General features: G+C 42.1%; 1 protein-coding gene across 4 annotated transcripts in view; it reads right to left on the reverse strand.

Annotated features, from left to right (window-relative positions):
• The window catches only part of ALG8 (ALG8 alpha-1,3-glucosyltransferase), a 496629-nt gene that overhangs the window by 336108 nt on the left and 145440 nt on the right, over positions 1–15081 (reverse strand). For 2 of the 4 annotated variants that reach the window (XM_069639932.1, XM_069639934.1), the window contains one exon: positions 8908–9101. The exons of the other annotated variants lie outside the window; for them this stretch is intronic. In XM_069639932.1, the coding sequence (XP_069496033.1) occupies positions 8908–9101 (194 nt within the window). The remainder of the gene's footprint in view (positions 1–8907; positions 9102–15081) is intronic. 4 annotated transcript variants of the gene reach the window in all.

Genomic DNA, 15081 nt, shown 5'->3' on the forward strand with positions numbered 1-15081 from the left:
TGTTTTTGCTTTGTCATCCTAGAATTGGAAACCATGGAGGCTAAAACCAAGGAGGACCACCCGGGGACCGGAAGGAAAGATCCAAGGGGCCCGGGGTATCGCGTCATACCCACATCAGGACTAGACGAGGAACTGGTCCATCCACCCCTGATGGAAGAAAAGATGAACTTTGCCATTTTGGAACCAAAAGAAATGAGACTGATCATCCCAGTCTTGCGACTTCCCATTGATGGACAGTCAACGCCAAATTGCAAGGGGGGCTTGTGGGATGTTCTGACCCACTAGGCTCTGCTCTGCAACATCACTGTGTGCTTCTTTCATCAGAAACAACAGGATGGCTGCCAAAAAGCTATATGCGCTAAAAATCTCTGAGAAGTGCGCAGGGAAACCTGAAAAATAGGCCGCCAATCCATTTTGCCTCTGTCAGAGGTGGAACCGGAGACCACACTACCAAAACCTGTCATTGGGCTGTCCACAGAGTGAAATGGAACTATTTGAAAAGGCAGTGTTGCATTGCCAGAAAAACCCAGAAGTGCTTTAAAATCCATTTTTCCTTGGCTGTTGAAAGTGCAAAATCATGGTTCCCAAACATCAGAAAAGATCCAACATCCTTGTTGGGTGGTAAACATCACTTTATTTAAAGAATCCATCTAAGCACAATGTCAGGAGAAGTACATTTCATCATAAGAAAATCCACATTCAAAAAGATGCTTGCCTGGAAAAATCTGTCAGATATGGGCGCAATACCACCGCTCGCCTGTGTCAAAGCTGTCGTTCACTTACACTGGCAGTTTAAAACATGTGTCTTAAAATCAAATTGTGGAAAGGAAGAGACTTGCCATCAAAAGCAATATTGGTTGCTACAATTCAATCTCTATGTTTGAAAAAGACTGGAATTATGAGATCTGTGGGTATATTTGTTGAAAATTTAAGTTTATTTAGAAAATACAATTTTAAACAAGGGGTTTTAAAAGTGAACTAATGTTAGCCACAGTACTTCAAAGGCACATGCCACAGTTTGCCCCAAACAAAGGCATCTTCCCCCTGCACTCTGCTCAGGAACTGTCATTGAGTTGTTAATGGAGGTGGGAGGAGATTTTGCCCTGTTGGTCTGAGGAGAGACAAAAGACTCCCTTGACTGAAAAGATATGCAGATTCAACTGTCAACAGAAAACAACTGCCAGCAGGTAGGGGGCCTGGGAGTGCTCTGGGCCCAGCAAACCATGGAGGCGGGGCCAGACAGATTTCTGTATCTTAGATTACAAGAAAATATCTTTTTGAAAAAAGACTCATAGAAAACTGTGAACAATTTGTAAAAATCTGTAAATTATAGGTTGTTAATATGAAAATGCTGCTCACAGTTTGAGTCTATTCTGAACTCTGTGCGATGTTCAGAGACAGCGCTACCGAAATTTGGATGTTGTAGCAACTGTGAAAATGCTACAAATATGAAACTTCACAGGATTATGCCCAGATGTCATGCGCATGTATGGATAAAAATGTGGACAGATCTGACACTGGATAACCAACCAAAAGCGCGAAAAACTGTCAATTATGAACCAAAGCTCGCACTAAAATGAGACTCTGACGGATACGTGCCCTACTAAATCTGTAATGTGAATATGTATTATTAGCAAGTTGGTGATATTGTAAAAATGATTTATGTGGAAAATAGACTTACTGTACGGAAACCAGGGGGAGGTACTCCCTGGGTTGTAAAATGCAGCATCACTATGACACTTGATTTTCTTCTCAAATCAGGAGAGGGGAAAGGCTTTAACCTATAGGATTCCTAGAGGGTGTGCTTAGTATAATTTAGCCTACCCACCGCTTTGGGAAATACATAAATAGGGACTGCTTAGGACCTCCACACACATTCACCCATCAACTGATTGTCGTCAAAGCGCTCTGCAGGAGAACCAAGATCCAAGACTCCAGAACTCTGAAAGCAGAAGGCCCAATTCCAAAGCTGAACCCTTCTCAGCTTGGCCTTTAAAATCTTGAAACCTGATTTTAACCCCAGACTTCCAAGGGGCACACCAAAAATTGAACAGCCTGGCTGTGCTGTTTCTGCTTCTTGCCAAGAACTCTTGCCAGAACCCAGAGATCCAAACCAGTAGAGCAGAGCTGTAACCTGATACCTGTAACCCAGAATCAACCCGTCAGATCCAGTTCAGGTGCCGTGCTGAGTGCAGAACCAGGTGCCTGAATCCTGTCCAGTGGGCTAGCAGAATTCCACCCAAAACCTTTGACCAGATCTTTGACAGGCCTAGTCTAAACCATAGTTGTGAGTATCTAGCATAGAATTGTTCTAGCCAATCTCTTATCTTTAAGTAACCCTATCCAACCCATTCTATCATATACAGAACTGCATTGTAGAACCTTTCTTGTTTGAATCTTTCCCTCATCCATATAGTCCTTTGTTACTTGTAGTGATAATATCATCTTTGCGCTAATATATTTGCTGAAGAAAGACAAGTGTCTTTGCGGGCAAAAGTTAGAGCACAGGCGCTGCTGTTCTGGTGGCTGTGCCGTTGGGTAGCTTGCATCTTCACAGACTCTCCAGTGTACAGATAATTCTTGTTTGTAATGCAAAAGCACATCTTTCATTTGAAAATCTTGACTCTTTTTGAGAAAAATCGACCTCTACTAAATCCTTCATAACCTCCGAACCGTACATGCTAGAAACTAAATTTAAGTGTCAGATTGACAATTTTGTAAAACAGCTATTCTTTGCATCCGACCTCAGAATTCAGTTTTCAATCTGCTAGTTATTCAATCCTCGTTGCTAGTGTTTACCTGGAACTATCAAAAGAGGCTCTCACTAGTTTTGAATCCAATTTAGAGAATTAAATTCATTTTTCAGTGTTTTCCCATTCATTCAAAAACACATTGAAAAGAATTTGACCTGTTTTGAAATCATTCCTGTTTCTCTCTGCTTGCTGGGGGGGGGATTGGGATTGAAACTGTATTGGTTGAGATTGTATATTCCTGAAACCTGTTTTCTCTCCTTCCATCTCTATATTGCATATTATGGGGGATTGAGTAGTATCAGGGGGAAAAGAGTGACATTGCATTTGATTGAACCCACATCAAGTATTATTCCCTGCTGCATTGTTTTCCTATCCATATCAAGTATTATTCTATGCTGCATTATTTTTCTTATCCATACTCATTCTGATTAAAGAGATTGTTGATTGTTGTGATATTACCCAATGCTGATTATTGTATAAATATTAATATTGTGATATCTAGATATTGTTCAAATTCATAAAAGTGTGATATATATATATATATATATATATTTATTTTGTTCAAATCCATAAATTAAATCTTTTAACTTTGCAAAACAACCTGCTTCTTGGTCCAGTAAGACTGGGGGGGATTCAAAGAGAGGGCGTGATGTAAGAGTACATCATTCAGAAATAAAAGAACTAATAGACAAAAATATATATAATTAAGGGTTCCAACTGTGCATCACACACTAGGCATTGACTTAGGTGGAGTGCTGGGTTGAAATCACTTACAATACTTGGAAGTTATGAAGGGTTTGAGATAAAGCTAATGATGAACAACCTGAATGGGAGAATACAGTCCCCTACAATTGACGGTCTAAATTTAAAGAGGCAATTATATGGATGTGGTGCTGATACCTAAATACCCAGATGGTTTGTGTAGGAGCAAAAGAAGAGCACCAACAAAAAGGAAGGAAAGGTTGCTCACCTGCAGTTATAATCATCCAACAACAATATCCTATCTTGATTCATAAATTTGAATAACTGCCATTGCCTTCAGGCTGCACTGCATAGTACCGATTTGTAAATATATTGTTCCTTTTTTTGATAAATCAGAAAGCAGTCTGTGGCACACAATTACATTTCGGGGGAACGATTGTGACAGAGGTTTCCCAGGAGAGGTGGCTCCAGGGGAACGGCATACGTTCACATTTACAGCTTACACATGTAACTTTATCCTCCAAAAATAGAGGAAGATAGTTGTCACCAATTACTGTGGAAAGGAATATTTGTAAGAGATCTTACTCAGATTTCTAACCTTGGCTAATAAAGCCAGGTAAACTAAAGGGCAAGCTAGTGAATGCAATTCAAATAGCTAAAACAACAATATACGTGAGGCATAATGGATTCAGGAAAAATAGGATTTATGCCGGATGTCAGGGGGAAAAAATGTTTAAACTAAAAATGATTTAATAGATTAATCACTAGCGTACTCGACATAGCATTGATAAATTAATTGTTGTCCTTACACTTTTTGTGAATAAGTCAATCAGCTCATTTGTCATAATTACCTACAACAATGAACTCAACTAACAATATTATATATTTAGCAAATGAACTAGATTGCATAGAATTGTTTTAAAAACCAAAGTTATCAAGGATTCATCCACCTAATTAAATTCTACTGGGAAAACAAGGCCCCAAATAATTTCATGCGTATCAGACCAATACCCCAAAGGTCGTGATTCTGTCCAATAACAGCAGGTGGACAAAATAATATATATGTTCGTGTGCGCTGCTGGCAGTAAAGAAGCTCATTATCCTCTTAACGGCGGTTATCCTTAATAAATAAATACCTTGTTGTTCCATCTGAGACTCTCAATTAAAACACAGATGAACACCTCTCATTGTATGAATGGAAAGACTTGCTTGGTTAGCTTGGTTATTTACTCAAAATACAACACAGTTGCAGCAAACCACCTGGTGTTTGGGCAGTTATTCACATCACTAAAGCCAACATTTAGTCTCAATGGATCCGGAGTATTGCGTTACATTAGCCTATATGAGAAGAGATGGTCAACAATTCATGTGATTCTGTCCAATAACAGCTAGGTGGACAAAATACTATATGTGTTCCTGTGCGCTGCTGGTAGTAAAGAAGCTCATCATCCTCTTTACGACAATTACATTTATTTTTATTTTAATCGATCTCTGCTTAATTCGAATCCCAGGGTTTCTCGTTGTTACAAGGCTCAAATTACAAATAACAGAAAAAGAAACAAAAGAGGCAAGTACATTCTATATTAATATTCTATCTTACCTGTATATAAAATAACGCACTCTAATTCTTCAATTAAAACAATGTAAAAAATTCACCAATTCCGGATACTTAGGTTATCCATAATAGATAAAAACCTTGTTGTTCCATCTGAGACTCAAAAGAAAAACGCAGATGAACACCTCTCATTGTCAATGGAAAGACTGGCTTGGTTATTTACTCAAAATGTGACACGGTTGTAGCAATCCACCTGGCAGTTGCACAGTTATTCACATCACTAAAGCCAACATTTAGTCTCAATGGATCCAGAGTATTGTGTTACATTAGCCTATATGAGAAGAATGACAGATTCAGATGGTCAACAATTCCATTAATGGCATTCCGAAGCCAACTTATTTCTTCAATCACCCTTGAAGCAATCAAGGAGAGGTGAATGACCATCCAACTCCCATTTTAATCAATCTTGTCAATGTCCCTCATTATGAATGGGATCTCATTTTTTGGTGTACAAATAAATCAATCCGGCATAAAAGTGGCTGCAAATTAATCTTATGCAATTATTCTCACAGCTATGCAAATAAGTTTTAATCATTGTTGTTGTGCACTCAGTCATGTGAGACCCCAAAACAACTGCTGACCACAATTTTACTTATAGAAGTGTTATCTTTCTTGTCCAAAGGAAGGAACATTTGGGTCTATTTTGGTGAGAGTGAGATGGTTCTTTGATACCGCAGGGGGCTTCCATAAATGTAGTTTCTTTTTTCATTTTGTATATATGTATATATAATACTAGTGGAAAAGCCTGAGTACACGGGCTAAGGTGTGTATAGGAAGACATGTTCAGAGTGTAAATGTATTATGTGGTGTATTTTAACTTAATTTATGTTAATAGAAAAACTTCTTTTTTTTAACAGTTCTTGCTCCTTTTAAGTGGAAGAGTAGCAACCTCAAAGAAAACCTCTCAGAATCCAAGAAAAGTTACACATAGTACATACGGCCAATTGTTGTATCTGCTTCTTATTGTCTTGGATTCCACTTATGGGTTTTGGAGTGAAATATATAATTTTCAGGGATCGCAGAGTAATACAATTCTCATGCAGCATGATTTGAAGTAGACATGAGATCATAAAATAAAGTAAATTGAAGTCACGTACCTGAAGAATATTATTGATATAATAAAACATACCAAGAAATATTACAATGAATAATTGCATAATACATATGAATTTACGTTTACATGTTTTTTTAAAATGTATATATTTGCTTAATGTATGCAACATGAAGTATGTTGTTAAAGTGGTATCCCTGTCTTGGGCTTTTTCTGCAGCTAATTGTATGTTGTCATTGCTGAAATACACATTTTGTTCGGTTGGAACATGAACTTGAAGTCTTATTAGTAGGATATCTTTTTTACTTGATCAAACCTTAGGATTTTGCTTCCGTGGAAAGTGCTTAAAGGCACAAAGCCGGTCTTTGACTTGCCAGTGGTCGGATTTTTGAGCTTTTCACAGTGTCATGTTATGTTATCTTGCATTTTTATAGCACCTACTGCCATAGGCTACGGCATCAAAGCAATTTTTGCCCGTCAGAGAGGTAATGTAGGAGTATGATGGAACATTCAGTAGTGGTAATAAGAAGCAAAGTCAGGTAGATATTTGGGAAGAGGGTGAGGATAGATAAGATGCTCAGGAAGGTATTGGAAGGAAAGGTGAAGAAGATATATACACAAATGGACCGCATTTATTATCTGACTCAACTGGATTCTATGGGGCGTGGCGCTGAAAGCAGAGACTCCTGGAGAAAGGTGTCTGCTGTGCCACGAGTATGCCTGGAACGTACTCATCTCATGGTGAGACAAGGAATGTTGAAGCAATGGCCAAGAAGACAGATGGCCAAGCCCTTCTACTTCATTTCCTGGTCCCCCAAAAACCTTTGGAAGGGTTGCATGTCAGAAATCCTAATTTTGCAAGTTTGAAAAAAGCTCCCAGAAAAGCTAGCAAAACAAATTTGATTTGGGGGGGGGTTATATTTAAGTCATGGTTACCAAAAGGATTACTTTATCAAAACCCCAGGCCTGTGCATCTGTGCCAGTTGCTTAAGAACACAAAGTCTGTCTATTGCTCTGCAGTGGTCAGACTCTGAGCCTTGCACAGTGTCATGCTGAGCCAATGCATAGAGAAACCATGCCCAAAACCACAATGTGACAAGCCTTTGTCGTTACTCCTCTAAACCCCGACAGCCAGGTTCTATGTATGGGAAAAATGGAAGGCAATATTGGCACATTTAACTGAGGGAGGGATATCGACGACGACTTCCCTGGGAGCAGAAGGCCTGGTCCAGCCTTCCTGGAGGTTCCAGAGTCCTGCTGGGACTCTTCATGGAGTTCATTTACATATTCCTGCATTTGACCAGCCTTCTCACCCTGGGCTACAGTTACTGTGTCCTGTTAATAGAGGGCATTATGTGAATTTTAGTTTAAAACAGTGGTTTAGTTAACACTTTTTATTTCCAGGTCTACCTTCTGTTCCTTTTTTGGTGTTTACATGTTCATGTTCAAGGGGTGTTACCTGCTGTCTTAAAGCTGCTTCAAAGGCCCTTGCACATTATACATTAGAAGCAAAACATTACAATGAAACCTCAACATAACATAGCATGACCTACCCATCTAGTAAAAAAGAAAACCAACATCATGTTCTCCCTGCCTGCCACCACCCAAAAGGCCTGAATGAGTACATACAAATGCACGAGTGAGGTGATTGCTATCTCTTTAGGTTCCAGATATGTATGTCCCAAGCGTTGTCACATGTTTTGACCTTTTTAAAAGCAAATAATAAATAGTAAGTTGGCAGTTAATTTACAGCACAGCTTGTCGCACAATACATGGTCAGGCAAACTAAGCTTTCCTTTTCATAATCCATCTTTTTCAGAGTCACTAACAGATAATATTACCAAACCATAATTAAGGAACTTGGGGAAACTAATATTGAAGTGGCTGGCTAGTGCAGAAGATATTTCCGAGAGACCGCTCTCCCACTTGAGAATCTAAGCAGTTAATGTTACAGAAAGTGCAAGACTCTGGTTATGGAGAAAAGGAGCTGCCAAAGCTGCAGTGCAGTGAAGAAGGTAGGTGCAGGGTATTCAGGTGACGACCCCGCCTGCAGAGATTAATCAGGTGCTGAAGCTTGGTGCACCTATCGAGACTGCAACCTCAATGAAGAAGACCGTGAGGCAGAGACCCTCAAACTCTCAGGATCTGGATTTTTAGTGAATCCCAGACAAGCTTTCATACATCCCACCCGATATGTTCATGCTTGGCTTGAGCTCCCGTAATAACATGCCCATATATGGAAAGTACTGGATTTCTACATCAAAGTTCCCTTTTTAAAAGTGACTGGCAGAGACAAGTCTTGTTTCCCTGATCACCAAAAAGCTGTAACAGCGTGCATCCTTACACTATTACAAACAGCTGCTACCAGCCAATGGAAAGTAAACAAGGAACTGAGAGGGACGACATGCTCAGGGAAACAGATATCCGGATATCTTTGACATGACAGTCATATGGACTCCCAAGAACACATACACCGAGTTCCAGCACCACCGAGACTCTGGATGGCGACTCAAAGGAGTGAACTTTTAGGGGAAAAACAACAAAATATGGCAAGGGACTTTGCAACTTCGATCCTAAAAGTTATCACCTGATGTTTAACGTATGTACTTGTGGTAATTGCACAGTGCGTTTTTCCTAAACGGTGTGTGTAATAAACCATGTTAAAGATTCATAAATACATGGAGTGTTTACAGTCGTCAATCCGTTTACACCACTGGTTACCACAGTGCTTGCTTTTCAAAATAAATTGTTGTACAAATGCATCGGGATGAATTCTTCGGACTTACTCGCTCACTGCGTATATGAAGAGAGCATCGGTGACGATAACAGAGAACCGCTGGAAAATGATGGTTTCTTGACTTGCATAGTTCAGGTTCTTTACCAGCAACATGTCCTTGTCAAAGTATTTAGCCATATGTGAAAGTGCATATTCAAACCAGGCGAAGAAAGGAGGGTAATCCAAGGTCCACTCGGAAGTTGCCTGCAGGAGGGGAGTGGGGAGATAAACCAGAACTCAGCTCCAATTAAAATCTATCACACGTCGATGGCCTAAGTTCAAAACCACACAAAGTGAACAACAAGATCAGTGATAAAACCCATCTCAGCTTTTATTGAGACCCATAGTCTTTCTTAAAAATCAAGACTTCCTTTCAAGCTCACTGTCAACAGAATACATTGAACAGCAGTGCTATATGAGATTTTCAATTGTGTTGATCTACAAAGGAACAGATACGTGAAAACAGTAATGTGCCTCTTGTTTTCACAGAAACCTGGAACATGCTACATAGAAAAGGAATATTATGCATAAGGTTAAAAAATGTCTTTTCAAGCACCCGAAAATATACCATCAGAAAACACCAGGTTTTCTGTATGGCTGTCAAGATTTTGCCTTTGGCAGTTGGTGAGTAGGTGCAAGTGGATCTAGGTCACATGACCTAAGCCCCGCCCACCTGTCACCACTGCTAAACGGTTGCTGCCTTCCTATTTTACCACCCTTCACCCTCTTTTACTTGGCAGTTGGTGAGCAGTTACAAGTGGCTCTAAGTCAGTTGCCTAAGCCCCGCCCACCTACAAATCACTGCTAAATTGTTTGTACCTTTCTGTTTACTGTCCTTTGTCCCTACTTAAGCAGCTCTCCAGCCTCTCTTTGCAGTTGGTGAGCAGGTGCAAGTGCATCTAGATCAAGTATCCTTAGCCCCACCCACCTTCTTAGCTCTGCCTCTTCCTTTCTGCTCTTATCTCTTAGATCAAGGGTGTCCTGAAGTGAAGGGAAGACGAAGAAAAGGGCAATTCCAGTTTGGACTTTTTCAGACCGGGAAGACCCAGGGCCCAAACACCTGCTCAGACAACAGGTAAGCACGCGCCAACATGTGTTTTCTCCCTCCGTCTCCACAGGCCATCCCCACCATCACCAGGCGACGCTAACATCATCATCCCTCCTTTAAGGCATGGACTCCGCAATGCAGTGACCTCACCAACATCAGACTTAAGCCCATCAGCAACCCCTCACCGTCCACAACACAGGAGATGATGCTCGCCAACGTCCAATCAGCTATCACCCATACAGCAGACATCGCCGACTTCATCACTACACACAACCTTCGAAGTCCTCTTCTGCCACGTTACACTTTCCCTGACGGACAGTCACCTTCCACCTCATCTACAGACCACCCAAACCCCAACACTCCCGTCATCTGAGTCTTCACCGACCTGGTCACCACCATGTCCCTCACGCATGCCGACAATATCTTCCTAGGTAACTTCAACCTCCCAGGCAACAAGGCCACCAAGCGGATCAAGGAAGCTCTCCTCTGTCTTCTCGACACCCCCAGCCTCACACAGCACACGTAATACCCAATGCACGAGGAATGTAAAATCCTCGACCTAATCATCACTGCACTGCCTTCCCTCCATTGCAGGTCTCCTCTCCCGCTTGACTTGTCTGACCACCTAGCTGTGCCTTTCAACATGCTGCACACCACCCCAGTCAAGCACTGCCAGCAGAAACCCATCAGACAAAACTTTATGTCATTCAAGAAGCCCTCATGGAAGACCTCGCCAACCTCCACCTCACATGGACCGGATACCCCCAACCGAACTGCAACTATCTACTGGAAGCACTCAACACCATCCTCTCAGCCTCCACATACCAACACGCGCCTCTGAAACAACTCACCTGCAAACCGAACAGTCAGCACCGTGGTACAGGCAATAACTCAACCTCAGCAAAAGAGTCAGCAGGAAACAAGAGAAACCCTGTCTTCGCTCCAGGATCGCCTCCGACCTGGCAGTCCTCAAGGAACTCTGAGCAACCTGTCTAGAACTAAATCAACACAGCCAAGGCCTCCTACTATCAGAACACCATAGCGGAAGCCGACAACAAAAGCAGAGCTCTCTTCAAAGCGGTCAAGCGATGCATCAAACCGCTACCCGAAGCTGCAATACCACACACTATTGAAAAATCCAACACCATCAACAAAATCATCAAGATTCGACAGCACAGACACCAGCTCTGCCTCCACAGAACCACCTCAGGTCCCTCCTGGCAAAATCTCCACAGCCTGGACAGCATTCAAGACACTCTCTACAGAGGACCTGGTAGAAACCCTGGCTGCCCCCAAAGCCACATCGTATACAGACAACATTCTCCCAGCTTCCATCCTCAAGTCCCTCCCTGAGGAGGCTTTCCTAACCCACCTGGAGATCATCAACAGCTCCCTAACTCAAGGCACCATCCCATCGACGCGCAGGACAGGGCAATTTCTCCCTCTACTGAAGAAACCTACTTTGGATCCTGACAACCTAGAGCTATTACCCATCACCCATCTTCCCTTCCTAGGTAAAATCATTGAGAAAGCAGTAGCCGCGCAACTGCAGCAACACAACGACACCAACAATTTCCTTCAAAACTACCAATCGAGTTCAGAACCAGATGCAGCACAGAGACGGCAACCATACAGGTGGTCGATGATGCCCTCAACATCTTGACGACAGACACTCCTGCCTCCTGGTTCTACTTAACCTCTCGTCCGCTTTCGACACAGTAGACCACCAGGCGCTCACGGACACCCTACATCGGAACATGGGGATTGGCGGCCTTGTCCTACGCTGGGCTAAGTCCTACCTCGCCAACCGCCAGCAGTTTGTTCAGATGGACTCCTCCGATGCTACCTGTCACCTGGTGAGTCCTGCAAAGTTCCATCCTCTACCCAGTGATCTTCAATCTAAACATTTAGACGCTCGGAGTCCTCCTAGCCACACACAACATCCTCATCCACCAATATGCAGATGCAATACAGCTATACCTCAAGATCGACTCCATCAAAGACATCCAAAGGATCAAAGCCTGCCTCTCGCTGATCCAGTCTTGGATTTCCAGTTCTGAAGTTCTACCCCTACAAGAATTAATTCCTATTACTCACCAACAACACTGCACACCCAGACAGATAGACCTGGCTATCAAACATGAACCCCAAAGGCTTCACACCCAAGCTCACCTCCTGAGCCAAGTCCCTCAGGTTCCACATCTCCTTCAAGAGATAGATAGATAAAACTCACAGCTTGGCATCAGCTCTCCTGTGGAATGTCAAGCCCTTCCTCCCTTGGGACAGCTTTAGATCCATCGTTCAAGCACTGGTCCTATACCACCTGGATGGGGGCAATGCCCTCCTCGAATGCCTCCCGTTGCTCTCCCGTGTGCCCATGAGAAGTGTCCTACACGTGGCTGCACACCTCATCAAGGGTCTACACAGATATAACCACATCACCCTGGCCCTCATCGATCTTCACTGGCTCCAACTGCACGCACAAATTACCTTGAAGTCTTGCTGCATCATCTATAAGGCAGTCACCCTCAAGTCCCCCAGCTACATCACAGAGAAACACATCATCTCCGGTGGACAGCGCACCACCAGAAGCCATGACACGTGCAGACCTGAAATCCACTACTGCAAAAAGAAAGGACCAGAAAAAAAGTTTTCTCTGCCTACATTCCAAGACTATGGAACGTCCTCCCTATCATCATCAGACTTCGCCCCCACGCTCTTACAATTCAGAAAAGAACTCAAGATCCACCTCCTCAAGGAGTCTCTCCTCCTCAACACCTATGCGATCACATCGCCCCTGTGCCACCTGACTCGGTAGATGCCATCTGCCCTTCTGCTCCCTGCCACCCTGTACAGCTGTACCCCTCCTCTCTGCCCCTCTGCGTCCTGCCCCCTCTGTATATCTGTTATGTTACCTCTGAAAACCTCCCCAGTATGCATCTGTACTGTTATACCTTTATAAAGCATTCTTTTGTGTATCTGTATTGTTGTATACCTCTGTAAAGCGCTAGATTGCTTCTCGAAGCTAGATCTGCGCTAAAAAAATACCATAATATTAATTAAAAATTAATAATAATTGCCTTGCTTTAGACTACCCCAACCATCTCCAAATCTTAAAATCCCTCTAGACCTCCAGGGCCAGTTCCTTAGTTTAAATACTCAACCAAAGAGAAATGCACTCATCCGATGGTAACAAAATATTTACCAGGGCTTTCTGTAAAATGGTGCATGTCATCAGAAGCACCCTTCATAGTTTGTGCAATGCTGCCACTCAAAGGCCACTCATGCACAGTGAAACATGTCATGCATCTGACATTTACTGCAAACAAAGTTTGTTTCCAGTAAATGTCAAATAAAAGTCTCAAACATCCCAATATCTGCCAGCAAGGTCATACAAATGGTACTCGCCCTTCATAAAATCTACTCACCAATACTTTAACAATCAAAGAGCAGAAAAGATTTAAACAGCAATAAAAACATGCACATATTCACAGTGGTAAATGCTGCATGATCTAAACAAAATTAAAACGAAGGAAACAGGCTTTAAAGAAAGAAGGAGGTGAGCCCAGGAAGCCCACTCTAATGTTTGTGCTTTATGCACATGATTACAACTTTTCAGCTGATTGAAATGTGAATTCTTCCTGCACAGTAATGCAGGTGTTGAAGGATAACCATTGGCTTATTGTTGCTCACCATGTTCACGATTCTAACAGCCTTAGAAATTCTCTCGAAAATCGTCAATGTTTCCCTTTTTCAACTAGCAGAAGGTGTTGGGTTTCAAGTTGAGAGTTTATTTTTAAAAGCCAACTACTTTGTGGTTAAAGTCCCAAACTGGATGTGCCTCGTAATAGGAAAAACAAATATATTAGGGAATCAAAAGGAAGCAGGGACAGCATTTTGTTATGAAAAGCTGCAGTTTCTAAATTCTTACTGGTGCCAACTTTGGAAAGGGAGAAATTATCGTGGATAAAGCGCAGCGGGGTGACCATTTTCCAGATTCTCCCCAGAAAGTCACAATGCATCAGACTACATGTTCAGGAACCAGATTTCTAAACTTAGTGACTTGCCGGTCTAGCTACCGCTATTGAAAAATATGGTCTTCCCGAAAGGTGGTAAAAGCAGGGGATAGCTAACCACCAAGACAAACAAGACTGAAACCCAAAAAACAATTTACCCAATAAGGGGCCACACTATGTGGCACTATCGAGGTATTACGACCTTTGCCACTTTCGTTAGGATACAAAACAAGTAATGGAGGCATAAAACAATTTCCCCTTCCAATTCAAGGTAAAGGCATCCTCTCCCAAGAGGGTGACCTGCATTTCCCGGTCTGATAGAGCATAATAGTATTTTAGACTAGACAAACAATGCATTATTAAGGTAAGCACACATATGGAAAAAGACAAGACCCTTCAGTTTGTGACTTCCCATTCATATGCAACATATTGTAGGTTGCTGAAGTGATCTGAAGTGTTCTGGACACCTGTAAGATTGATCTGAGAGTGAGTGAGTGAGTGAGTGAGTATAATCTGGTATTGTATAGCTTACATCTATATTTCCAAAAGGTGGATTTCATGCATGTTTATTTGGTTAAAGTCTCCTTTACCTTGAAGGCAAAGTAGAAATGACTTCAGAGTAAAATGTGATGCATTCAGTTCTAACACATTTACATGGAGGACACTATCAGGAGAGCACCATAGATTGTTGCCCCTCAATGAACCCAGGATTGCTCCATACCTTATATAATGAAGAGTCTGCACAGCTGCTAATCTGAAGCTTCTGATGAACAATCGGGTCTCTACATGAAGATTGGATTACTGATATTGCTAAATATGAAGTGGACAGGGTCCTCTGGAACACAATGCTGCAGCCGAGAAAGGAGACTTAAAACAGCTGTATGTCTGCTGAGCAACTGACAGTTTATCTGATTTAAGCAACTCCTTTTCTCTTATTGAAAACTGCTCCACTGAATGTGAGGTGCTGTGATAATAGAAGGGTTGAGTTGAGAATATGTCCTTAAAGGTGAAGTAAAAAAAAAAAAAGGAACCAACAGAGAAAATGTGATGCCCAATGAGAATTCACCAGCAAAGAGATGGGTAGGTGTAAAGCCCAGACACCTGCGAAATGAAGCAAATA

Source organism: Ambystoma mexicanum, chromosome 7q (assembly GCF_040938575.1).
Source record: "Ambystoma mexicanum isolate Mex_15411 chromosome 7q, UKY_AmexF1_1, whole genome shotgun sequence".
Classification (NCBI taxonomy): domain Eukaryota; kingdom Metazoa; phylum Chordata; class Amphibia; order Caudata; family Ambystomatidae; genus Ambystoma; species Ambystoma mexicanum.